The sequence below is a fragment of the Oncorhynchus tshawytscha genome, linkage group LG19, assembly GCF_018296145.1.
Source record: "Oncorhynchus tshawytscha isolate Ot180627B linkage group LG19, Otsh_v2.0, whole genome shotgun sequence".
In the NCBI taxonomy this organism is placed as follows: domain Eukaryota; kingdom Metazoa; phylum Chordata; class Actinopteri; order Salmoniformes; family Salmonidae; genus Oncorhynchus; species Oncorhynchus tshawytscha.
In genome coordinates this window covers 4,055,707-4,083,039 of record NC_056447.1, presented here as the reverse complement: position 1 = coordinate 4,083,039, position 27,333 = coordinate 4,055,707, and the positions used below count along the sequence as shown (strand labels likewise).

At 42.7% G+C, this 27,333-nt stretch overlaps 1 protein-coding gene across 2 annotated transcripts in view; it reads left to right on the top strand.

Annotated features, from left to right (window-relative positions):
* Nucleotides 1-24,123, top strand: part of LOC112218242 (DENN domain-containing protein 5B) — a 70,317-nt gene extending 46,194 nt beyond the window's left edge. For both annotated transcript variants that reach the window (XM_024378876.2, XM_024378875.2), the window contains exons 14-21: nucleotides 1-122; nucleotides 2,010-2,155; nucleotides 2,361-2,479; nucleotides 2,850-3,031; nucleotides 3,325-3,407; nucleotides 15,349-15,475; nucleotides 15,878-16,040; nucleotides 20,357-24,123. In XM_024378876.2, the coding sequence (XP_024234644.1) occupies nucleotides 1-122; nucleotides 2,010-2,155; nucleotides 2,361-2,479; nucleotides 2,850-3,031; nucleotides 3,325-3,407; nucleotides 15,349-15,475; nucleotides 15,878-16,040; nucleotides 20,357-20,540 (1,126 nt within the window). In that variant the 3' untranslated portion in view covers nucleotides 20,541-24,123. The remainder of the gene's footprint in view (nucleotides 123-2,009; nucleotides 2,156-2,360; nucleotides 2,480-2,849; nucleotides 3,032-3,324; nucleotides 3,408-15,348; nucleotides 15,476-15,877; nucleotides 16,041-20,356) is intronic.
* The last annotated feature ends 3,210 nt before the right edge of the window (nucleotides 24,124-27,333 follow it).

Below are 27,333 nucleotides of genomic sequence, written 5' to 3'. Positions count from 1 at the left end.
GCAGCTGTACAAGCCCCACGCGTTCCTACTGTGTGAGGAGGAGAGGGAGCAGTTCCTGTTCCACCTGCTGTCCCTCAACACTGTGGACTACCTCTGCTTCACACGCACATTCACCTCCATCAGTAAGTGTAGCAGGGCTGTGTTCAATGAGAAGCGTTCCTTTTTAGCTTTCTGCTAAATGTGTTCATTTGTTGCGGCTCCTCATGAACACGATCCAGCTTCCAAGATACTGAAACCAGAAACGTTCCTGGAACATATCGGGGGGTGTTCTCGTTGGGTTCCTTGTTCCTATTTGGTTGTATGACAACAGTATGAGACTGTTTTCCTACAACATTACTTTCATATCATAAGTCAACATCTACCTGCAGTTCTGAAAACAGTTCTTAAGACAGTCCCTGAAACGTTTTAAAAAGGAATGTTTTTAGAACACTGGCATCTTGGATAGTGGAACGTTACCACTAGCGTACTAGGGAACCGAACATCGTTACCACTAGCGTACTAGGGAACCGAACATCGTTACCACTAGCGTACTAGGGAACCGAACATCGTTACCACTAGCGTACTAGGGAACCGAACATCGTTACCACTAGCGTACTAGGGAACCGAACATCGTTACCACTAGCGTACTAGGGAACCGAACATCGTTACCACTAGCGTACTAGGGAACCGAACATCGTTACCACTAGCGTACTAGGGAACCGAACATCGTTACCACTAGCGTACTAGGGAACCGAACATCGTTACCACTAGCGTACTAGGGAACCGAACATCGTTACCACTAGCGTACTAGGGAACCGAACATCGTTACCACTAGCGTACTAGGGAACCGAACATCGTTACCACTAGCGTACTAGGGAACCGAACAGCGTTACCACTAGCGTACTAGGGAACCGAACATCGTTACCACTAGCGTACTAGGGAACCGAACATCGTTACCACTAGCGTACTAGGGAACTGAACATCGTTACCACTAGCGTACTAGGGAACCGAACATCGTTACCACTAGCGTACTAGGGAACCGAACATCGTTACCACTAGCGTACTAGGGAACCGAACAGCGTTACCACTAGCGTACTAGGGAACCGAACATTGTTAGCTGGTTTAAACTAGAGCAGGGATCATCAACTAGATTCAGTCGCGGGCCGATTTAAAAAAAATATTTTTTTTAAATTGTCTTGAGTAAATGAAGGGGCCATGAACTTAATTATAAATAATGTGTAGACTGCAAATTGACCGCGAGAAGTCAAAACAGATATAATGTTTGACTAAAACATAATAATTTCAGACCTTGTTTATATTTGTAGACGATCCCATGTCTCTATAATGCGTGGTAATACTTGGGAACAGATTTCTTAAATTAAAATCACTTGGAGCTGATTTCCTGGGGTTTTGACGGTCTTATGTCCTACAATGATTTTTTAAATGTCCAATTGGGGGGGGCAAATAAAACCACCCGTGGGACAAATTCTGTGAGGTTGGGGAAACCTGAACTAGAGGTAATGTAACGGTTCTCTTGTGGTGAAGGAGAGTCGGACCAAAATGCAGCGTGTTTCAATTTCGATCCAGGTTTAATAAACAAACGTAAAACACAAATCAATTATAAACACTACAAAACAAAGAACGTAACGAAAACCGAAACAGCCTCTACTAGTGTAAACTAACACAGAGACAGGAACAAGGACACTAAGGACAATCACCCACAAAACCCAACACAAAACAGGCTACCTAAATATGGTTCCCAATCAGAGACAATGACTAACACCTGCCTCTGATTGAGAACCATATCAGGCCAAACATAGAAATAGACAAACCAGACACACAACATAGAATGCCCACCCAGCTCACGTCCTGACCAACACTAAAACAAGGAAAACACATACGAACGATGGTCAGACCGTGACAGGTAAGGCATCTAACATTGCACTGAAATGTTTTCACCGCCTTGCAGTGATAAGAGCATCTGCTAAATGACCAAAATGTAAAAGTCCTTGTCTCTTGTGTCCCTTCAGGCATTCCATACCGTGTTGTCATAACGCCCATGAAGAAGCTGAGCATTGCCATGACAATGTCCAACCCCTGGGTGTGTGTGTCTGGAGAGCTGGGTGACTCTGGGGTCAGGCAGATCCCCAAGAACACACAGGAGATCGTCTTCCAGGTGAGATGCTCCGTTCCTCTGGGCTGGGTGGCGTGGATGGAAGCTACTGCTTTGGGAATTCAAACACACATGTGCAAACACATGCATGTACACACACACCACACATGTACACGCATTCTCACAAATCACTGTCTCACACACACATACACACACACACACACACACACACACAGTTCTCACTCTGGTCTCTCTGTCTCGGTGTCAGTGCCAGAACCTGGGCAGGCTGAGCACCCTGCAGTTGGGGCAGGAGAACTCTGGCCTACTGGCTAAGTGTCTGGTAGACTGTGTGATTGTGCACAACGAGATCACTGGACACACCTACAGGTAACGCACACATACTGTATGGACACACTGTTTTGGCTGCATGTCAAACCTGCATTGAACTCCACATCTTTTGGACCACGTTAGTCGGAAAAGTGTTGCTCTAATTTCTGCACTCACCTAGGTCATGTTCATTAGGGCACGCAACGGAACACGTTTGAAAACGTTCTGCAACAGGACAATTCATGTTTATTATGTCACAATGAATGTGACTCTCCTTCAAAATTCTGAACCAATCCCAAATGACTTCTCGCTTTCCCTATTTCACATCTTCTGACCCCATTATCTATCCTCTGACCCCATTATCTATCCTCTGACCCCATTATCTATCATCTGACCCTATTATCTATCTACATCCACGCTCTCCTCCCAGGTTCCCGTGTGGCCGCTGGCTGGGGAAGGGTGTGGGTGATGACAGCCTGGAGAGGGTGCTGATTGGTCAGCTGGTGTCTCCCAGAGGAGAGGAGGAGTCTGGGAGGTGGACGGGGACGCCCCCGGAGCAGGGTTCACCCCCTCAGAGTGGACACATGGGGTCACTGGGGCGCTGCAACAACAGTATGTATGGGGGACAGACACACACGCAGTTTGCACCTGTAATTAAAACGACAGTCAAAAACAGATATTTCACTTTTTATAGAAACAGTCAACCATAATATTTTCTTTCTATTGTCATGAGTAAAATGTGCCCAAAAAAATTCTTAAGTCACTCATTCCTATACCTTACTTTTAATGCTCTCCTTATCTCCTTATCTCCTCCACGCCATTGTCCATCTTCACATCTGTTCCTCCTCTCAATCCCTCCATCTCTTCTCCATGATCCTCGCCCTCCCCCTCTCTCCTTCATTCAGGACTGTCTTCTGTTCAGGTGCAGGAGGAAATGAGGGAGGCAGTAAACAACCTCGTCAAGCACTTCCACAAAGCAGAGCAGGAGGTATGGGTGGGTGTGTGTAGGTGTGTAGGTGTGCGTGTGTGAGAGAGAGAGAGATTCCAAAAACAGAAATAGAGAGAGAGCACAGCAGAGAGGTCTAATCTCTGATGAGAAGAGTGTGTGTGTGTGTGCTGGTCTGCGCAGGCCGATGTGTGTGCGCTAGGCTTGGGGAATTTAGAAGTACCACCTATAGTATGATTTTCAATACCGTACTCTGTGGTGGAAATTCTACCTTTTAACTAATAACGAGGAGAGGCAAAGTCAATAATCAATCAAGGTATTCCTTTTATTAAAAACGTATTATCGTAAGGTGGCTGGTCGCACCACCCACGCAGGTGAGATGGAGTGAGAGCCTGCACACAAAGAGCACGGAAGCCTTCTATAGTCGAGCTATCTCATGCAAACACCTGCAAAAACACGTGACCCTATCTATGTGTGTGAGGGGAGACAACTGGGTGAAAAGGTTGCCTCGGCAACTGAGTGAGGACAATTAGGTGCCAAAGTGACGGGAAGTCACTCCAGACATACTTCCTCTGACAGCAGCTCAACGGTTCCCCCAAGTTGGGAAAGCAAGCGCCTTTGACTCTCGGCCCAAATGACGTATGTCCTACCCCTAAACACGCACAAAACATGAACCTTTCGCCCAGAAACAGGCTCCAAACAGAACAACAGCTCTATCACTTTACTCTGTCTCCAGTTAGGCTGAGAGGAACCTTTCGCCCAGAAACAGGCTCCAAACAGAACAACAGCTCTATCACTGGTGTGTAGAATATAACACTTTACTCTGTCTCCAGTTAGGCTGAGAGGAACCTTTCGCCCAGAAACAGGCTCCAAACAGAACAACAGCTCTATCACTTTACTCTGTCTCCAGTTAGGCTGAGAGGAAGCAGTTGTTTCTGTCATTCTTGGCTGAGCGCCCAGTCATCATGGGGTCCTTCTACACACAACACAATTAGAACAGGCCTCTATTAATGCGCACCCACTATTAATGCACACCCACTATTAATGCACACCCACTATTAATGCACACCCACTAATAATGCACACCCACTATTAATGCACACCCACTATTAATGCACACCCTCTATTAATGCACACCCACTATTAATGCGCACTTTTCTACCTTGTATGAGTTTGTTAAAGAAACATTCTCAAGCCCAATGGCTTAAAGGATATTTTCGTACACAAGCATTAGTAAGGTTTAACAGAAAATGCCCTTGCAACTCCCCTTCACCCCTCCAAATAAATGGCTATGTGCCAGTCTGAAACCCCCTGGATTAGTGGAGGCTGGTGGGAAGAGCTATAGGAGGACGGGCTCATTGTAATGTCTGGAATGGAATCATCTTTTTGGCCTTCCTGTGACATCGAGTGCTGTAGGTGTCCTGGAGGGCAGGTAGTTTGCCCCCGGTGATGCGTTTTGCAGACCACACTACCCTCTGGAGAGCCTTGCGGTTGTGGGCGGAGCAATTGCCATACCAGGCGGTGATACAGCCTGACAAGACGCTCTCGATTGTGCAGCTGTAACAGTTTGTGAGTGTTTTAGGTGACAAGCCAAATTCCTTCAGCCTCCTGAAGAGGTGACAGCACCTTCTTCACTACGTTGTCTGTGTGGGTGGACCATTTCAGTTTGTCCGTGATGTGTACGCTGAGGAACTTACATTTCCACCTTCTCCACTACTGTCCCGTCGATGTGGATGGGGTGCTCCATCTGCTGTTTTCTGAAGTCCACGATCATCTCCTTTGTTTTGTTGACGTTGAGTGAGAGGTTATTTTCCTGACACCACACTCTCAGGGCCCTCACCTCCTCCCTGTAGGCTGTCTCGTTGTTGTTGGTAATCAAGCCTACCACTGTAGTGTCGTCTGCAAACTTGCTGATTGAGTTGGAGGCATGCATGGCCACACAGGCATAGTTGAACAGGGAGTACAGGAGGGGGCTGTGAATTCACCCTTGTGGGGACCCAGTGTTGCGGATCAGTGGGGTGGAGATGTTGTTCCCTACCCTCACCACCTGGGGGGCGGTCCGTCAGAAAGTCCAGGACCCAGTTGCATAGGGCAGGGTTGAGACCCAGGGTCTCAAGCTTAATGACATGTTTGGAGGTTACTATGGTGTTAAATGCTGAGCTGTAGTCAATGAACAGCATTCTTACATAGGTATTCCTCTTTTCCAGATGGGTTAGGGCAGTGTGATGGCAATTGTGTCGCCTGTGGATCTATTGGGGTGGTAAGCAAATTGGAGTGGGTCTAGGGTATCAGATAGGGTGGAGGTGATATGATCCTTGACTAGTCCCTCAAAGAACTTCATGATGACAGAAGTGAGTGCTAAGGGACGATAGTAATTTAGTTTCAGTTACCTTAGCTTTCTTGGGAACAGGAACAATGGTGGCCATCTTGAAGCATGTGGGGACAGCAGACAGGGATAAGGATTGCCTTGCGAGGGTTAACACATTTAAATGTTTTACTCAAGTTGGCCACGGTGAAGGAGAGCTCACAGGCTTTGGTAGCGGGCTGTGTCAGTGGCACTGTATGGTCCTTAAAGCGAGCAAAGAACTTGTTTAATTTGTCTGGGAGCAAGATGTCGATGTCTGTGACGGGGCTGGTTTTCTTTTTGTAATCCGTGATTGACTGTAGACCCTGCCACATACGTCTCGTGTTTCAGCCGTTGAATTGCGACTCTACTTTGTCTCTATACTGACACTTTGCTTGTATGATTGCCTTACGGAGGGAATAGCTACACTGTTTGTATTCGGTCATGTTTCCAGTCGCCTTGCCATGATTAAAAGTGGTGGTTCGTGCTTTCAGTTTTGCTGACGAATGCTGCCATCAATCCATGGTTTTTGGTTAGAGAAGGTTTTAATAGTCACAGTGTGTACAACATCATTGATGCACTTGCTAATAAACTTGCTCACAGAGTCAGTGTATACGTCAATGTTGTTGTCTGAGGCAAGCCGGAACATAATCAAGTCCACGTGATTGAAGCAGTCTTGAAGCGTTGAATCTGATTGGTCAGACCAGCGTTGGATAGACATGAGCACGGGCGTTTCCTGTTTTAGTTTCTGTCTATAGGCTGGGAGCAACAAATGGAGTCATGGTCAGATTTGCCGAAGGGAGGGTGGGGAGGGCTTTGTATGCATCGCGGAAGTTAGAGTAGCAATGGTCCAGAATGCTACCAGCGCATATCGCGCATTTGATATGCTGATAGAATTTAGGAAGCCTTGTTCTCAGATTAGCTTTGTTAAAAATCCCCAGCTACAATAAATGCAGCCTCAGGATATTTGGTTTTTAGTTTACATAGAGTCCAGTAAAGTTATTTCAGCAGGGTTGTCGAGGTGTCTGCTTGGTAGATAATTTGGTCAGCATTTGATTGCAAGGAATTCTAGGTTAGGTGTTATGATTACACCATGAGTCGTTAATCATAAGGCATACACCCCCGCCCTTCTTCTTACCAGAGATATTTTTGTTTCTGTAGCGTTAAGATTTTCCTTCACTTGGAACTAAGGAACTAAGGGGCCTAGCCCGAACTATGAAAAATCGCCCCAGACCATTATTCCTCCTCCACCAAACTTTACAGTTGGCACTATGCATTGGGGCAGGTAGCGTTCTCCTGGCTTCCGCATACCCAGAATCATCTGTCGGACTGCCAGATGGTGAAGTGTGATTCATCCCTCCAGAGAACACGTTTCCACTGATAGAGTCCAATGGCGGCAAGCTTCACACCACTCCAGCCGATACTTGGCATTGCGCATGGTGATCTTAGGCTTGTGTGGAGCTGCTCAGCCATGGAAACCCATTTCATGAAGATCCTGACAAACAGTTATTGTGCTGACGTTCCTTCCAGAGACAGTTTGGAACTCTGTAGTGAGTGTTGCAACCGAGGACAGACAATGTTTATGCACTACAAAATGGTATATCATAACCTGCAGTTTTGGAACAATGGGAAAGTAGTTCTGCTTCGAAAGTTGATTAATTTGAAACTCCACTTTTGAGAAAATGGCACTTGAATATTTTGGTACACCTACTGGAGAGCTCTCCTTTGTCGACACCTATTCAGCATCGTTCACACCCTCTGAAGCCTTAGCCCCATCCATCTCTTTAAGGATTCACATGTGCTAAACAGAGTGAGTAAGGTAGTGTAGTTAACAACCAAAGATTTCAAGACTGAAAATGGTGAAAGTAGTAGCCTACAATAAGAAAAACTCCAGGTAAAAGTACACTTTATCTCATCCTTGGCCTATATCCTAATCTGACTTTGCACATTTGCATAGTAGCGATATCAAAAATAGAAAGTGTCCAGATAAAAAAACATTTGATAATTATGAGATGTCGCTTACCCAGACACACTTGTCTAAATTGATGGGTCATGTGAAAGAAATGCTATAACCACCCCCCAGCCACATTTACCTAAGAAGATGGGTCACTTTTGTCAAGACATTTACACATGTTCATGAAATACAATAGATGGCCGTAATCAACCCCAGACACACCTGGCTAACTTGATGGGTCATGTAATCATCTGGTGAAGTGGAGTCTTTTTTGTTTAGACATGTAGCTAGCTAGCTAAAGAAGGAACCATAATCCCAACCCATACTACAAGCAATAGAAACGGATTTTCATAGCTAGCCACTGTGCATGAAATGCTGTAGTATTTCTGCAGGTACCTAAAGCTAACCAACTACGTTCAATGTTAAGTAGCTAGCTAACATTAGGATATAACTAGCAATGCATATGGATTTTTGAGATACTAATAATATTATTACACAGATCATACATGTAACGCTAGCTAGCGAACCAGCAAGCTAACATTCCCTAGCTAGCTAACAGTACGCTTTAACTTGCAATGAAAATGACTTTGGCAATATTAGAAACATATAATATCTGAAAATGTAGCTAGACTCTTACCCGTATACATGGATGATCGCTTTACGGCAGACTGGAACCCCTGTTACTAAGTAAGGCATTCTGTGTCGTGTCCGTTTTTGTTTGTACAGCTTGTTTGGCCCGCGTTGTGTCAAATCACTCCGGTTCACACTGATCGTGTGCAGAAAGCAGTCCATCACAACTTTTCCCCACTGATCTTTGTCGATAGCGCCTGCTAAATTCAGGGCAGCAATGTTGTTGAGAGTAGTAGCAACACTTTTCCAGTTCTCCATGGCTATTGTTAGACCTTTAAAAAATGCCACATGTAGTATCTACACATACTGAGCAGCTCATGTTATAGACAGAAGCATGCTACATGGCAGACCATTCCGAACTCATCTCTTGGCATGTCCAGCCTATCCATTATCTCAGCCAATCGTGGCTAGAGGGAAAGTTCCTGTCTTTTTCTGTGGCTAAACCAACTAGGCTCATAATTTAACAATTGTATCAGTATTTACAGATGGCATACACGTTTATTATTAAGGCACATGAAAGTTCACATGTTCCAAAAGGCATTTCTGCCAAATAACACATTGAGTTCAATTTCAAAGGCCTCTCCTGTGAAGTAGTGATGTGTGACATACGCCTAGCTTCCTGAAACGGGTCACATTTGTGCTTGACTAGAGCGCATTTAAGTCTGGCAAAGACTATATATATTTTTTATTTCTATTGCATAGATACATAGCCACTGACCAATCTGCATTAAGGTTGAATCACCAATAAGCTCAACTGTGCAACAGTGTAGGACAGATTCATGCTGGAAGAATCTACTGCCATACTGTGTTCGATCTTGTCTAACCATCTTGTCTCAAGAGGACCACAATGGAAATAAGTCCCAGACTTTATTGTGTGATATCCTCAATGGTTGTATTCATGTGCATGTATGGCTTTTTCAAGTTTTATGTGTGCTTCTTTCTTTTTAAATGGTCGAATTAATAAACTAAATAAACTAAAGGGGAAAGGAGAGGGATTTATGGTTCTATTTGTATGTCTTTTTTTGTGGGAGGGGTATTGGAGGACAACTGGAGATCTACTTAGAGTTAGTATGGATACGCATTTCAAAATGGTGGACAGTGATAAGTATCTCAAAATGTAACCCGTCATGGTAATCAGTGAATTAAGTTTAGCTAGCTATAACTCCAATGGTTTGTAACCCGTCATGGTAATCAGTGAATTAAGTTTAGCTAGCTATAACTCCAATGGTTTGTAACCCGTCATGGTAATCAGTGAATTAAGTTTAGCTAGCTATAACTCCAATGGTTTGTAACCCGTCATGGTAATCAGTGAATTAAGTTTAGCTAGCTATAACTCCAATGGTTTGTAACCCGTCATGGTAATCAGTGAATTAAGTTTAGCTAGCTATAACTCCAATGGTTTGTAACCCGTCATGGTAATCAGTGAATTAAGTTTAGCTAGCTATAACTCCAATGGTTTGTAACCCGTCATGGTAATCAGTGAATTAAGTTTAGCTAGCTATAACTCCAATGGTTTGTAACCCGTCATGGTAATCAGTGAATTAAGTTTAGCTAGCTATAACTCCAATGGTTTGTAACCCGTCATGGTAATCAGTGAATTAAGTTTAGCTAGCTATAACTCCAATGGTTTGTAACCCGTCATGGTAATCAGTGAATTAAGTTTAGCTAGCTATAACTCCAATGGTTTGTAACCCGTCATGGTAATCAGTGAATTAAGTTTAGCTAGCTATAACTCCAATGGTTTGTAACCCGTCATGGTAATCAGTGAATTAAGTTTAGCTAGCTATAACTCCAATGGTTTGTAACCCATCATGGTAATCAGTGAATTAAGTTTAGCTAGCTATAACTCCAATGGTTTGGCTGATAATAGAAAGGAAGAGCAGTTTTTACATGGCTAAAGGATAAAGAACCATATTCATTGTCTTCAGGAAACTAATTGAATATCTTCCCGAAGAAGTGGCCTGGGAAAAATAAAAATAAAAATAAATATATTTCAGTCAGGCTTAAAGAAATTCCAAGGTGTTATGATCCTGTTAAGAAACCATTTGGATCTTGAGGTGCAATCCGGTAAAATAGATCCTCGAGGACGATGGATCTACTTGATGATAAACAAATGTATTTGAACCAAATAATTACGATCCAAACTTCTTTGAAAACAGCACATACTGAATTGCGGTTGCATTTGGCTAGGAGGTTGGTAGTTATCCTGAGGTTCATCGGGTCTTCATGTCCTCTGGGAGGATGGGAACCCAATTGCGCACAGCCATGTTGTGCAACACACAGCAAGCCATTACAATTCTGCACACTTTCTCAAGCTTGCACAGGAGTCTCCCACCGCGTATATCAAGGTACCACCATCTCCCTTTTAGTGCACCTATTGTGTGCTCCACAAGGGAGTGGATGAGACAGTGGAGCTCGTTGAAGCTCCTCTCTTCTGCGCCCTGGGAGTTGGTGATCAGCCAGAGTTTAAGGGGATATACCCTATTACCTGGGACGAGGAAAAAACCTTTACATGATGCAGGGGAAATAATTGTGACTATTTCATAATTAAACCTGCTAATTACAGTTGATGTCGGAAGTTTACATACACCTTAGCCAAATACATTTAAACTCAGTTTTTCACAATTTCTTACATTTAATTCTAGTAAAAATTCCCTGTCTTAGGTCAGTTAGGATCACCACTTTATTTTAAGAATGTGAAATGTCAGAATAATAGTAGACAATGATTTATTTCAGCTTTTATTTCTTTTCATTTCACATTCCCAGTGGGTCAGAAGTTTACATACACTCAATTAGAATTTGGTAGCATTGCCTATAAATTGTTTAACTTGGGTCAAACATTTCAGGTAGCCTTCCACAAGCTTCCCACAATAAGTTGGCTGAATTTTGTCCCATTCCTCCTGACGGAGCTGGTGTAAAGGTTTGTAAGGCCTCCTTGCTCGCACAAGCTTTTTCAGTTCTGCCCACAAATGTTCTATAGGATTGAGGTCAGGGCTTTGTGATGGCCACTCCAATACCTTGACTTTGTTGTCCTTTAGCCATTTTGTCACAACTTTGGAAGTATGCTTGGGGTCATTGTTCATTTGAAGACCCATTTGCGACCAAGCTTTAACTTCCTGACTGATGTCTTGAATATATCCACCTAATTTTCCTTCCTCATGGCGCCATCTATTTTGTGAAGTGCACCAGTCCCTCCTGCAGCAAAGCACCCCCACAACATGATGCTGCCACCCCCGTGCTTCAAGGTTGGGATGGTGTTCTTTGGTTTGCAAGCCTCCCCCTTTTTCCTCCAAACATTACTATGGTCATTATGGCCAAACAGTTCTATTTTTGTTTCATCAGACCAGAGGACATTTCTCCAAAAAGTACAATCTTTGTCCCCATGTGCAGTTGCAAACCGGAGTCTTGCTTTTTTATGGCGGTTTTGAAGCAGTGGCTTCTTCCTTGCTGAGCGGCCTTTCAGGTTATGTCAATATAGGACTCGTTTTTGTACCTGTTTCCTCCAGCATCTTCACAATATCCTTTATTGTTGTTCTGGGATTGATTTGCACTTTTCGCACCAAAGTACATTCATCTCTCCTTCCTGAGTGGTATGACGGCTGCGTGGTCCCATGGTGTTTATACTTGCGTGTTATTGTTTGTACAGATGAACGTGGTACCTTCAGGCATTTGGAAATTGCTCCCAAGGATGAACCACACTTGTGGAGGTCTACAATGTATTTGTATTTCAAGGTCTTGGCTGATTCCTTTTGATTTTCCCATGATGTCAAGCAAAGAGGCACTGAGTTTGAAGGTAGACCTTGAAATACATCCATAGGTACACCTACAATTGACTCAAATTATGTCAATTAGCCTATCAGAAGCCTTTAAAGCCATGACATCATTTTCTGGAATTTTCCAAGCTGTTTAAAGGCACAGTCAACTTAGTGTATGTAAACTTCTGATCCACTGGAATTGTGATACAGTGAATTATAAGTGAAATAATCTGTCTGTAAACAATTGTTGGAAAAAGTGCTTGTGTCATGCACAAAGTAAATGTCCTAACTGACTTGCCAAAACTATAGTTTGTTAACAAGAGATTTGTGGAGTGGCTGAAAAACGAGTTTTAATGACTCAAACCTAAGTGTATGTAAACTTCTGACTTCAACTGTATTTAGCTTATATATAGTCTGTTGCCCACACTGCTGTTCATCCGGATGAACAAGTCGTGACTTGAACCGGGCCAATGGTCAACAACATTGGTGAGTGCCATTTGTCGATCACAAATCACTTGCACATTGATGGAGTGGAAGTTTTTCCAGTTCACATACACAAACTTGTTCTCACTGTTGCCCTTATTGCAACACTAGGGCAGACTAGGGCAGTCGATCGCCCCAAACATGATTTGGAAAACCTTCCATTGCTACAAATTGCAATTGTTTTTTTGCCTGTTCACTGGCTGTGTAGGGGAACTGTATGTACCTCAGACACAGACAAATGATGCCATCCAACACTTGGCATTACACGGCTGAGGGAGGGCTGTGATATGCCCAATCTGTCACACTATTCCCTCTGAAAGTCCCTGTGGCTAGGAACCCAACAGTGGTCAAAACCTGTACATGGACAGGTATAGCCTGATTGCGGCGTGTAGGCCGTGCAGGCATTTACCCTAATTCAGAACATCGGTCCAACAGAATGGCTTTGGGGAACCTGTATTGTCTCATAATCCAGTCATCATTGTGGGCAAAGAAAATCTGCTCGTCTCAAAAGACGCTCGCGGAGAATAATCATGCCAAGATTGCCAACGCAGCCCTGGTCTTTGGATGAGGCTAGTCTAGAGCAGACATGCATATATTTATATAAACAGAGACCATTTTGAGTAATTGCTTGCACCAGTGCAGTGAAATGCATCAATATTAAATGTTAATGAGTGAGAATTGATTAGCCTATAAGGAATAGCCATAGGCCCAAGTGATATTTAACCTATAATGTAAAAATATCTAAAATAATAAGTGACAATAATACAAAAATAATGATGCATTTTATTTGTATAGCACTATTTTAACAACAGAACATGCAGGCTATATGCAGACTTAAGCCTAACAGGCTACTGTTTAGTGTGTATTTTTAGCTTCTTGGCTGTGCGTACGCATGGTTAGCGGGGAGAAAAGCACATTCTCACATTCTGTTCTTTATAAATTCCAACTTTTTTTGTGAAAACTGGCATACACATGTTTGGGACATATGTTGTACGTATACCACGTCTATAAATGAGCCCCCAGGGCTCCAGCATTTGGTTTGCTAACTTGCTCGATAAGTGGCTCGTTTGCAAGATCAAGCTTCTTGGTTACGACAGAGACAACCGACCTCCTCCTGGATCAAGATCCCTGCTGCCTAAATTGTTCTGTGTGTTTTTTTTAACGTTTGGAAAGAAATCCCTTGCTGGTCCACTGCTGGTAGTACAGTATACCCCGGTATGGTACAGGAACTCTATGAACACCTGGACACCTCCCAACCCTACTGTGTTCGTGTTTCTTGTACACGATTCATGACCTTCACTCTGCAAGGCAGAATCTCTCACAGTTAAAAGGCAGACTGGCTTTTTTTTCTCTATCTCTCTCTAGTCTACGGCCTGCTCTGACCTCCCCCTTTTAAAAGCCTGCTCTGGAGCCGTATCCACAGTGACTCAGGGTAGAGAATTGGTCATAAGTCTGAGAGTAGACGTTTTACTCCTACTCTTATGGCTAAAAAAATAAAAGCTGTTCAAGAAGCCCTTTTAGTCGTAAGAGTCCTGCCTAGTCGACAGATATTTAGGAGAGCTCGAGCTGTCCTAACCAGTTATGTTACCAGCAGGTGTCTTGGTGATTGGCAGAGAGTCAGTGGGTCCTGCACCATAGACAGGCAGTACTGTAGGATTCAGTGCAATAGGCCCATCACATTATAAACAATAAAAAAAGAGTAGGCAAAGTGTTCGTGTCAGGTGTAAATTTATAGGCCGTTAAATGTTTTTCCATTGGTTTTTCACCTTGGTTTTCTGCTACAGAGTTCACAGCTGGCAATGTCTCCTCGCAATTGGTTATTCCCCATGATTTGCAACAACGTCACCACAACCTTTCCTTTACGTACCTCCAACTGTCCTGATTGCGAGTTAAACTTTTATGGGCTGATTCTTACTCCTGGATCAGATTTTCTCTGAGCAGCGTTTTAACATCATCCTAAAACTCTGAGCAGCGTTTTAACATCATCCTAAAACTCTGAGCAGCGTTTTAACATCATCCTAAAACTCAGCAGCGTTTTAACATCATCCTAAAACTCTGAGCGAAGAGTTTTTTTGTTGTTGTCCTAAAATGGGTTTTAACAGGATTCCTAGGACTGAGACGCTAAGTGGATACGGGCCCTGACCTCCCCTTTAAACACCAAGCCCTGTCGAGACTGTTGGTGAATCACGGTAGTATTGCTACTATGGGGCCTGTGGCGCACCTTAATAACATTTGAATCGGATGCCACTTAGCCCCTGCCACCAGGACAACGCCTCTATCAATCAGCTTGATTAAATGTCCCTTTCCTCGGCACAGCAGAAGCTGAGGAGCCTTGCAGATTTACACAGCCCCTCTGTGAATTGTAAATTACAGAAAATTGGAAAGAAAGTGCCTTTTAAAATCCATTCAATTATAATGTATAACAACACACCGCTTTGGGTGATTGTGTGACAGCAAGTGCTTTGGATTTGGTTGTTTTAGGAACCTGAAGGGAAAGCTGAAGCGTGGTGTTTGAAAGCCCTCTGGAAATGAAGTGTACTAAATATTATCGTCCCGTGTTGGGGTTTGTCACCGTGACAACCATAATTCAACTCCTCCACACTGCAGCCCGGCAATTGTACAACACCATAGGCAAGACAGTAGTGCCTCATTTGCAAGGACACTTTATGGCACGTGAAAATTGGCTACTCTCATACCATTGAACTCGTGCATCAAATGTCATCATTGTGGTGGACTCCTGGCTTACTAAACCTGCGTTCCAATTTCTGTGATGATATGCCCAAACATTTCTGAATGCAAGACCTCTCCTCTCCTCAGAGGGGGAACCTGACTGCTCTGCTGTGTGGAGAGGAGGGGCTGGTGCGCTCCCTGGAACAGTTCCTCCTACATGGCTTCAAGTCCTCCCGCTTATTCCAAAGGAGTGTGTTCATATGGGACTTTGTGGGTAAGTGGGTGTGGGTGTGTGTGTGCACGCAGACAGACTATGTGGAGTGTAGTACTCTAAGTCCATATAACTTGTCTGAATCTAGTGGCTGATTTAGTGTAAGTTCACTTTTACATGATTCATTGTTAGTGCAGCACAGCATGACTCATCCAGTACAGTAAACAGCCTCATCTTTGCCTTCAAACAGTTATTTTTCTAGAACAGTACATACACTGACTGAAATCTTAGAACGACTTCTCAATTTGTCCGACTCCTTAGCTCAGATCTTTATTCCATAGTTATCCAAGGGTTATCCTTGCCATAGAAATAAAATTACTAGAAGTCTAGTGTAGGAATAGTCATTATTTATCTATGAACCCTGTCCTTCTAATGTGTTACCTGCTCCTCACCTCTCCCCCACAGAGAAGGTGGTGGTTTCCATGGAGACGGCGGATCAAATGGGTGACTTGCGGGGGTCAACGGAACTGTGTGACTCTCTGTGTCACTATGCCAACGCCATCAACGCCTCGCCGCGGAACATCGGCAAGGAGGGCAAGTTCCAGCTGCTGGTCTGCTTGGGAGTCAGGTGAGAGGTCAAAGTTGAAAGTTCAAACGGCAATGGAGATGGTAGGGGCCAGGAGGATGTAACGTCACATCACAAAACATTCAGATATACTGTAAATATGTTTAGTATGTTAGGTTCTAATTTTCAGAGTTCAAACTCAACGGACGCTTTGAAAGCTTAACCAAGTTTATTCTTCCCAGAGGATCGCTGCATTAGACACAAACCTTTTCACACAAGCACAATGCTGGGTGTCCACTTACACATCTGTACAAACATTGTCTTTACTGCTAGGCAGGACACTAAGTGATACGGGTCAAAAACTTTTCTTTCTCCCTTAACTTCTCTGGGATATGTGGGACGGTAGCGTCCCACCTCGCCAACAGCCAGTGAAATTGCATGGCGCCAAATTCAAAATCCCATAATTAAAATTCCTCAAACATTTTTAAATTTGTTTATTTCACCTTTATTTAACCAGGTAGGCTAGTTGAGAACAAGTTCTCATTTGCAACTGCGACCTGGCCAAGATAAAGCATAGCAGTGTGAACAGACAACACAGAGTTACACATGGAGTAAATAATTAACAAGTCAATAACACAGTAGAAAAAAAAAGAGAGTCTATATACATTGTGTGCAAAAGGCATGAGGAGGTAGGCGAATAATTACAATTTAGCAGATTAACACTGGAGTGATAAATGATCAGATGGTCATGTACAGGTAGAGATATTGGTGTGCAAAAGAGCAGAAAAGTAAATAAATAAAAACAGTATGGGGATGAGGTAGGTAAAATTGGATGGGCTATTTACCGATAGACTATGTACAGCTGCAGCTATCGGTTAGCTGCTCAGATAGCAGATGTTTGAAGTTGGAGAGGGAGATAAAAGTCTCCAACTTCAGAGATGTTTGCAATTTGTTTCAGTCACAGGCAGCAGAGAACTGGAACGTAAGGCGGCCAAATGAGGTGTTGGCTTTAGGGATGATCAGTGAGATACACCTGCTGGAGCGCGTGCTACGGATGGGTGTTGCCATCGTGACCAGTGAACTGAGATAAGGCGGAGCTTTACCTAGCATGGACTTGTAGATGACCTGGAGCCAGTGGGTCTGGCGACGAATATGTAGCGAGGGCCAGCCGACTAGAGCATACAAGTCGCAGTGGTGGGTGGTATAAGGTGCTTTAGTGACAAAACGGATGGCACTGTGATAAACTGCATCCAGTTTGCTGAGAAGAGTGTTGGAAGCAATTTTGTAGATGACATCGCCGAAGTCGAGGATCGGTAGGATAGTCAGTTTTACTAGGGTAAGGTTGGCGGCGTGAGTGAAGGAGGCTTTGTTGCGAAATAGTAAGCGCGTGCTCCAACATATAAGTATTTTACACCATTTTAAAGATAAACTTCTTGTAAATCCAACCACAGTGTCCAATTTCAAATAGGCTTTACAGCGAAAGCACACCAAACGATTATGTTAGGTCAGCACTTAGTCACAGAAAACCATACAGCCATTTTCCAGCCAAGGAGAGGGCTCACAAAAATCAGAAATAGCGATTAAATTCATCACTAACCTTTGATGATCTTCATCAGATGGCACTCACAGGACTTCATGTAACACAATAAATGTGTGTTTTGTTCGATAAAGTTAATCTTTATGTCCAAAAACCTCATTTGAAATTGGTGTGTTATGATCACAAATGCGTTGTCTCAAACAAACATCCGGTGAAAGTGCAGAGAGCCACATCAAATGACAGAAATACTCATAATAAACATTGATAAAATATACAAGTGTTATACATGGATATATAGATAAACTTCTCCTTAATGCAACCGCTGTGTCAGATTTCAAAAACACTTTACGGCGAAAGCACACCTTGCGATTTATGTTAGGTCTACGCTTGTCACAGAAAAACATCCAGCCATTTTCGAAAGAAGGAGAGGTGTCAGAAAAGTAAGAAATATCGTTATAAATATTCACTTACCTTTGATGATCTTGATCAGAATGCACTCCCAGGAATCCCAGTTCCACAATAAATGTTTGTTTTGTTCGATAAAGTCCATCATTTATGTTCAAATACCTCCTTTTTGTTTGCGCATTTAGCCCAGTAATCCAAATGCATAATGCGCAATCACTTGTTCAGACGAAATGTCAAAACAGTTCTATTACAGTTCGTAGAAACATGTCAAACGATGTATAGAATCAATCTTTAGGATGTTTTTAACATAAATCTTCAATTAATGTTCCAACCGGAGAATTCCTTTGTCTTTAGAAATGCAATGGAAAGCAGCTAACTCTCACGGGGGCGCGGGTGATCAGCTCATGGCACTCTGCCAGACACCATATGAGTTCTGTTATACTCACAGACATCATTCAAACAGTTTTAGCAACTTCAGAGTGTTTTCTATCCAAAACTACTAATTATATGCATATTCTAGCTTTTGGGCCTGAGTAGCAGGGAGTTTACTCTGGGCACCTTTTTATCCAAGCTACTCAATACTGCCCCCCAGTCCCAAAGAAGTTAACGTGACCTGAGCTCATCTCGACCCCCCTTCATCACTAATCCATGGCTCTCTCCCCTTATCAATGCCTGCCACATGTGATCGCTTTCCCTATACTCAGCACATTCCAAGCTTAATTGCACACACCACATACCTTCCTCCTACAGATAACCATTAACTTCTGGTGTAGACCCTCTGAACCTAAGCACTCAATATTTCAATAGGATACCTGATATCATGTAAACGTTATACATTACCCTCTCTCCCTCAGTGACATGAATAAGTATATTTCATATTCTCAGAATCCAACAAGTAGAACAGATATGACTGTCATGCAGAATAGGGAATCATTTCAGCTCTGGTCATCATATTTCTATCTGCGTGTTCAAAACGCTGCATCCTTCAGAATAAACCCCAGTTGAGACCCCACTTGTGCAGGTGTGACTTGGATAGATGCATTTGAACAGGGCTTTCTAATGAAAATCGGAACGTCACCCCTGCCCTCTGGTGGTTGTGTTAATTGTGTCAGTCAGAGTTACACACTTTCACTCCCCCTGAAGCCCCTGAGCGCTGCTCCGGCAGAGTGGCTGGCAGCAGGAATGGGCCCGTAACCACACAAAGTAGAAGATTGGTCGTAAGTGCTGAGAATAAACATTTGACTCTTATGAGTAAAAATAAAAGCTATGCATGAAGCCTCTTTAATAATAAGAGTCACCCCTAGTGGACAGATATTTAGGACACCTCATGAGCTGTCCTTACCAGTTAAAAGTTACCAGCACGTGTCTTGATAATAGAGAAATGCAGCGAGTCAGTGGTTCCTGCACCACATAATTGCTTTGGAGTTGTTAAAAATTATGTTTTGATAATTCTATATGGTAGGCCGTCATTGTAAATAAGAATTTGTTGTTAACCGACTTGCCTAGTTAAATAAATGTTAAATTAATACAACATTTTTAAAATGTCAACATTTTAAATATGTCAATAATCTAGATGTGTATGGTAATGTGTATGGTAACTTTGACAATGATTTCACATGCTATACCTAAATACTTATAACAAATAGGCTAATAAATCAACATTTTGATTATTTAATTGGTCTCCAAGGCCCAGGGGCAGCACTATACATTTTTCACTGGGGGTAGGTAAGGAGTAGCTTGGTCCATGCATACGAGTGCTTGCAATATATGGTACATGCGTGTATGTGCCAGGGCCATTCTAGAGGGGGCTTCAGCACAGTCTTGCCCCTTCCTGGAGCCGCCAAGGCCTCACAGTCACCGACCTGACTCGTTTACATCACACTCTGTTATTTCGGCGAGGATTTTCGGCTGTAAGTGGTCTGAGGTGCTTATATTGTATCTATATTTTCCTGAGATGGACCACCTAGCTAGTAACTGACCACTATATTGGAAGAAGCATCAAATAAAATTCATATTGAATGAGCTCACTTGTTGTTGAATTTTAAATAAAATGCCTAACTTGAATCTGAGGACCTAGTCAACAGCTCCAGGTAGAAGTTGCCCCTATAAGCACAGATTTAGGATCAGCTCCCTCTCGCCAATTCCAATCCTTAACCATTCTAGCATAAATGCAAAACTTTGCTTAGATCAGTTGCCTTAGGGCAACTTCGTCCTAATCAGAGTAATCATCGGGTGTATTTAGAGAGGTGGAACATTCAGAACATTGCAGATAGAAATGTAAGGAATAGAGCTGACATGATCCCTCTATTTCACATGGTAGGCAATCAGATTTGTTTTACACAATGTATTTCTGTCTGAACGTTAGGTAGCATTGCGCCCTCCTGAACAGGCCTCTGGAGAAAGTTATGATTTGACCTTTGACCCTTTGTGTTGGCAGGGACCAGCTGCTGCCCCAGTGGCTCCCCTTGTTGGCCGAGTCCCACCTGACAGCACGTCTCTACGAGGAGTCGGCTTTGGTCCAGGACCACGCAGCCGTCAACTCCCTCTCTCGCATCCTCCATACCCTCCACGAGTTCCCCATCACCCTGGAGACGGCCCTCATTAAGGGGGTTGACCTCTAACCCCACCGCCGCTGAGGACACTGGGATATGGAGTTTTACCCCTATTCACATAATGCACAACGTACACAGGGTAGCAGGACCTCAGCAGAGTCGAGTGACTGCTAGGGCTGGCACAATTACCGTATAACCGCTTAACTGACGGTTATGGATGAAGACTGTCATGAAAATAAAATCACCTTCATAACCATTGAAATTATGATCATGTTTTTTTGGGGGGGGTGGAATGAACAGCTGACGGGACGGCTGGGCATTTGTGCGGTTGCGTCGGTTTCTGCTGTAACACAGACTCTACAACGGATGAAACTTTGTTGCTCCTTGGTGAAACAGGCAGGATGTTGTAGTTGCCTAGGCAACACCCCCCCGCAGCAGCAGTCAGTAGAGAGAAAATGTGCGTCTTTAAAGCGGCAATCTGCGGTTGAAACAATAAAGCACCCCTGCTTTGGTGTAAAGCTGAGGGACGGGGCAGGAGAAATGTAACCACTCTCAAATTCATAAACAGAGCTATGGATGCAAAGACTGACCATCCATGATGTCAGAATTATAGTATTAACCATGTTTTAGGGTAAAGTGTTAGTTTTAGATTTACTTTGTTTACAAACATTGTAGTAAAAACAAGCTTATATTTTAGGTTCTGATGGCGTATAACATTTGAACTAAATGAGGCATTTGTAAGTTATATTCTTCAAGAATCAATGAGTACATCACAAGTCAGTCACAAGTCCCAAAATGAATGTAGCAACTGCAGATTGCCCCTTAAAAAATATATATATATATATATAATTTGTTTTGCCATTCATATGGTTATATAGCGATGACCGCGGTCATTTGGCTGACTAATTACCGTCATCCAAAATGACATGACCGTCACAGCCTCTCACGGTGTCCTCTCTCCTTCCTTTCCGCACCCATCTGTGAAGATTTGGCAGTTGTAAGTAAGCAGTGTGGCACAAAGCTCGTCATTGGATCATCACCTCTTCAATCCCGTCCTATCTAGTGTAGAGGAAGGAAAAGAGACAATGACAGGAAGTTACTTTAAGCCGAAGTCACACGAAGCAATCTGAATGCAATTTTTTTAATGCTTGCAACAAAGTTGCATCTGGGTTGCTCAGTGTGTCAACGCACAAACATGGCCAGCAACTTAGTTGCATTGCATCGCAAGTGCTAGAGATCGATCCTATTTCACCAACTGACTGTATGCAATGTCCAATCAGTGAGCTACAAGACTTGTCATATCGTTCTGTTCGGGACTCAGATGTCACTTGCAACCAGGGTTGAGTAGGTTACTCTCTAAATGTAATCCGTTAGTTACTAGTTACCTGTCCAAAATGTAATCCGTTAGTTACTAGTTACCTGTCCAAAATGTAAGGGTAAAATAACCTTTGGATTACCCAAACTTCAGAATGTAATCCGATTACTTTCTCGCTGATTAAAGTTACATGTATTTTATTTTTTTATCCGATTACATGTGACTGATTACATGTAACAAATTACTCCCCATGCAACCCTGTTTGCAACTTACGTCTACAGCAGAAATTGCATCCAAATTGCTTTGTGCGACACAGGCTTTAGACTATTGAGACACAACCACCGGGGCTGGTCAGAACTAGACAACTGAACTCTCATGAAAAGAGGAAGTTATTTGTGGGTGGTGTCTGGGAGGGGAAGGAACCCAGAAACAAGCCACTGCCAAACGGCAGCTTCTGCAGGCCTCTATTGCCACAGCACAGCAGGCTTATTGCCTTGTCCACTAAATCAGTCAATGTCATACATACTGTACATACACACAGAAGAAAACAACATGGTTTTTCTTTCGTCTCCTCTTATCTACACTGTGATCTGTCTGTAGGAGGAGTGAGGCGGAGTGATTCCCTTTTACCCAGCTTTGATGTCTCACATCGTGAAGAACAAGGGAGGAGAAAAGAGTTAGTGGTAGTGATGGTCATGAACTTTGACCTGCCCACCAGGCCTACTTTGAATCCTATTGCTGTTATGCTTTCCTTGGGAATATAATCCTGACAAATGCATGCATGGCCATATCAGGGGCGTATTCACTAGGAACCAAACGGGCCGAAACGAGGAGGGACAAACTTGTCCAATGAGAAACACTAATATTTGCTAATGTTTTCAATGGTATGCACTAATGAATACACCCCTGTTTTTCTCTCTCTGATGGTGTATTCTCTCGACACAGTTTTTCTGCCCGCCAATCATGTGTATTTTTTTGGTATGGGCATTGTGAATGGATTCATTTAGGATAGTTACTCTGCTCAAAAGCTGGTGTACATGTTTGTCCTCCAAACCTTGGTAACACTTTGTAATATCTTTCATGAAAAAAAACATCAAATGCTTTATAAACTATAAATGTTATAAAATATTATGCTTATAAAGGCTTACAAATAACACTTAAGTTTATAAATGGTTTATTAATGGCCTGCCGAGTGGCGCAGTGCTAGCTGTGCCACTAGAGATCCTGGTTCGAGTCCAGGCTCTGTCCCAGCCGGCCGTGACCGGGAGACCCATGGTGCGGCGCACAATTGGCCTAGCATTGGCCGGATTAGGGGAGGGTTTGGCCGGCAGGGATGTTCTTCTCCCATTGCACTCTAGCGACTCCTATGGCGAGCTGGGTGCAATGCACGCTGACACAGTCGCTTTCCAGCTGGCTTCCGAGTTAAGCAGGCATTGTGTCAAGAAGTGGTGCTGTTCAGCTCGGTTATGTTTCGGAGGACGCACGGGTCTCCACCTTCGCCTCTCCCAAGTCTGTACGGGAGTTGCAGCGATGGGACAAGACTGTAACTACCAATTGGATACCACGACATTGGGGAGAAAAAGGGGGTAATTTTTTAAATAAATATGTTTATGAATGCCCATTCATGAAAGTTGATTTAAAGTGTTACCAAAATGTCATGTAATTTTCTCTTGAAATTGTCTCTGTGCAACAGTTGCCTAGTCCTGTACATTGGAGGTTTTATTTGACCTACTGAAGCCATAAGAGGCACGGCTCTTAATGTTCCCTGACTTATTGATCTGTGTTGTTCGATTCACTGTTTGCCTCCGGGGCCATTCTGTTTTTGCTGACAAATATAGATTAGTGAAATATTGAAAATGGTCTTTTGTTAAATGAACATTTTGTTCACACAGCTTCTTTTTTTTTTTACTGTGAATGTTTGTTTATTTGAACGTCGCCTAGTAAGAAGTCGTCCTTCAGTCATCCAATGTCACAATATACAATGTTACTTACAGTAGACTTGTGAAAACAATCTGTCAACGAGTACAAAAGTGTTTTCTGCATTTTCTGATCGTAATATTGTGATGCTTATTCAATTATAATTGCTAGGTCTAAACACTGAGTACAGAAATAAGCCTCATATTATATTGATATTACATGTGCTTTCTTTGTTGACAAGGTCCCAAGATACTGTCTCGTGCGTTGTCCTGCAAGCACTATCCTTAGTCAAAGCCACAATGACCAAGTCTCTACTAATATTACCTGAACATAGATATGAGGGTAAGCAATCATGTATTATTGTTACTTTGAATATTTATGAAACGTGTCGTTAAAGATTAAAGTCTAAGATGAACTGTTTGCTTGGTGATATGATTCTCACGACTCATTTTACTGAAAGCAATGAGCCCATCAGCCCGATAGCTGAGTTACAGTAACAGGCCATTAAGAAATGTCTGAGAATGGAATTACATTGCAAAATGAAAGGATTCACTTACAAGGCATAAAGCTTCAGTTACAAGGCATTATTCTACGCATAGAGAGAGAGAGAGAGAGAGAGAGAGAGAGAGAGAGAGAGAGAGAGAGAGAGAGAGAGAGAGAGAGAGAGAGAGAGAGAGAGAGAGAGAGAGAGAGAGAGAGAGAGAGAGAGAGAGAGAGAACAATGAATCTAAAACCTTTTTTATAAGCATCTCAGTTGTTGACCAATAGTTTTACTGTAAAGTTCATCTCTAATTAGATATCAGATATACGTGATGTGATTACAAAAGAACCTCTGCTTCTCAGAGGTGTGACAATGGGGGATCGGGAGATCAACACAGAAAAGGCTGAATTCCTGAAAAGACAAAACCTTTTGCACAGAGTGTAGATACATGTAAGAGTCACTACGGGGGCTGCCCTACAACAGCCCAGATGCAAACTGGTGAAAACGGTGTGCAGGTGAGTTGGAATCCCAAAAGGGCTTATATGAAAACCCCACCGTAAAAAATACAATATAAGTACAAGAAAGGTATGCTCAATCAGATAAGCAAAGCATACTAATTATTATTTGTGCATGATATACTCGGTAAACACCAAAATATTTGTTCGTGCTGGCGATAGTTAGATGACATGGAGGGGGTTAAATCAAATCAAATTTGTCACATGCTTCGTGAACAACATGTGTAGAGTAACAGTGAAATGCTTACTTCAATAATGCTAAAACTTAAAAAATAATAATAATAAGGAATAAATACACAATGAGTAAGATAGCTTGGCTATATACAAGGGGTACCAGTACCGAGTCGACGTGCAGGGGTACGAGGTACAGTTGAAGTCGGAAGTTTACATACACCTTAGCCAATTACATTTATACTCAGTTTTTCACAATTCCTGACATTTAATCCAAGTAAAAATTCCCTGTTTTAGGTCAGTTAGGATCACCACTTTATTTTAAGAATGTGAAATGTCAGAATAATAGTAGAGAGAATGATTTCTTTCAGCTTTTATTTCTTTCATCACATTCCCAGTGGGTCAGAAGCTTACATACACTAAATTAGTATTTGGTAGCATTGCCTTTAAATTGTTTAACTTGGGTCAAACATTTCAGGTAGCCTTCCACAAGCTTCCCACAATAAGTTGAGTGAACTTTGGCCCATTCCTCCTGACAGAGCTGGTTTTCTATAGAATTGAGGTCAGGGCTTTGTGATGGCCACTCCAATACCTTGACTTTGTTGTCCTTAAGCCATTTTGCCAGAACTGTAGAAGTATGCTTGGGGTCATTGTCCATTTGGAAGACCCATTTGTGACCAAGCTTCAACTTCTTGACTGATGTCTTGAGATGTTGCTTTAATATAACCATGTAATTTTCCTTCTCATGGTGCCATCTATTTTGTGAAGTGCACCAGTACCGCCTGCAGCAAAGCATCCCCACAACATGATGCTGCCACCCCCGTGCTTCACGGTTGGGATGGTGTTCTTCGGCTTGCAAGCCTCCCCTTTTATTCTCCAAACATTACTATGGTCATTATGGCCAAACAGTTCTATTTTTGTTTCATCAGACCAGAGGACATTTCTCCAAAATGTACGATCTTTGTCCCCATGTGCAGTTGCAAACCGTAGTCTGGCTTTTTATGGCGGTTTTGGAGCAGTGGCTTCTTCCTTGCTTAGTAGCCTTTCAGGTTATGTCGATATAGGACTCGTTTTAATGTGGATATAGATACTTTTGTACCTGTTTCCTCCAGCATCTTCACAAGGTCCTTTGTTGTTGTTCTGGGATTGATTTGCACTTTTCATAGTTCATCTCTATGAGACAAAACGCGTCTCCTTCCTGAGCGGTATGACGGCTGCGTGGTCCCATGGTGTTTATACTTGCGTACTATTGTTTGTACAGATGAACGTGGTACCTTCAGGCGTTTGGAAATTGCTTCCAAGGATGAACCACACTTGTGGAGGTCTACAATTTTTTTTCTGAAGTCTTGGCTGATTTCTTTTGATTTTCCAATGATGTCATGCAAAGAGGCACTGAGTTTGAAGGTAGACCTTGAAATACATCCACAGGTACACCTCCAATTGACTCAAATTATGTCAATTAGCCTATCAGAAGCCTCTAAAGCCATGACATCTTTTTCTGGAATTTTCCAAGCTGTTTAAAGGCACAGTCAACTTAGTGTATGTAAACTTTTGACCCACTGGAATTGTGATACAGTGAATTATAAGTGAAATAATCTGTCTGTAAACAATTGTTGGAAAAATGACTTGTGTCATGCACGAAGTAGATGTCCTAACTGACTTGCCAAAACTATAGTTTGTTAACAAGACATTTTTGGAGTGCTTGAAAAACGATTTTTAATGACTCCAACCTAAGTGTATGTAAACGTCCGACTTCAACTGTAATTAAGGTATGATCATATAGGTAGGCATAAAGTGAATAGGCAACAGGATAGATAAACAGAAGCAGCAGCAGATGTGATGAGTCAAAAGAGATGTGTGCAAGAAGGGTCAATGCAGATACAGTGCATTCCGAAAGTATTCAGACCCCTTTACTTTTTCCACATTTTGTTACGTTACTTTATTCTTATTATTATTCTTATTCTTATTCTAAAATTGATTAAGTTGATTGTTTTCCCCTCACACAATACCCCATAATGACAAAGCATATAGTTTGTTAGGAATTTCTGCAAATGTACTATAAATAATAAACTGAAATATTACATTGATATAAGTGGGCTCCAGAGTGAGGTCTAAGGCACCTCATATCAGTGCTAGCAGCATCACTACAGACCCTGGTTTGATTCCAGGCTGTATAACAACCGGCTTTGATTGGAAGTCCCATATGGCGGCGCACAATTTGCTCAGCGTCATCCTGATTAGGGTTTGGCTGGTGAACGCTGTCATTGTAAATAAGAATTTGTTCTTACTGACTTTCCTCGTTAAATAAAGGTTAAATAAAAGTTTTCAGGCTCTTTACTCAGTACTTTGTTGAAGCACCCTTGGCAGTGATTACAGCATTGAGTATGATGCTACAAGCTTGGCACACCTGTATTTGGGGAGTTTCTCCCATTCTTCTCTGCAGACCCTCTCAAGCTCTGTCAG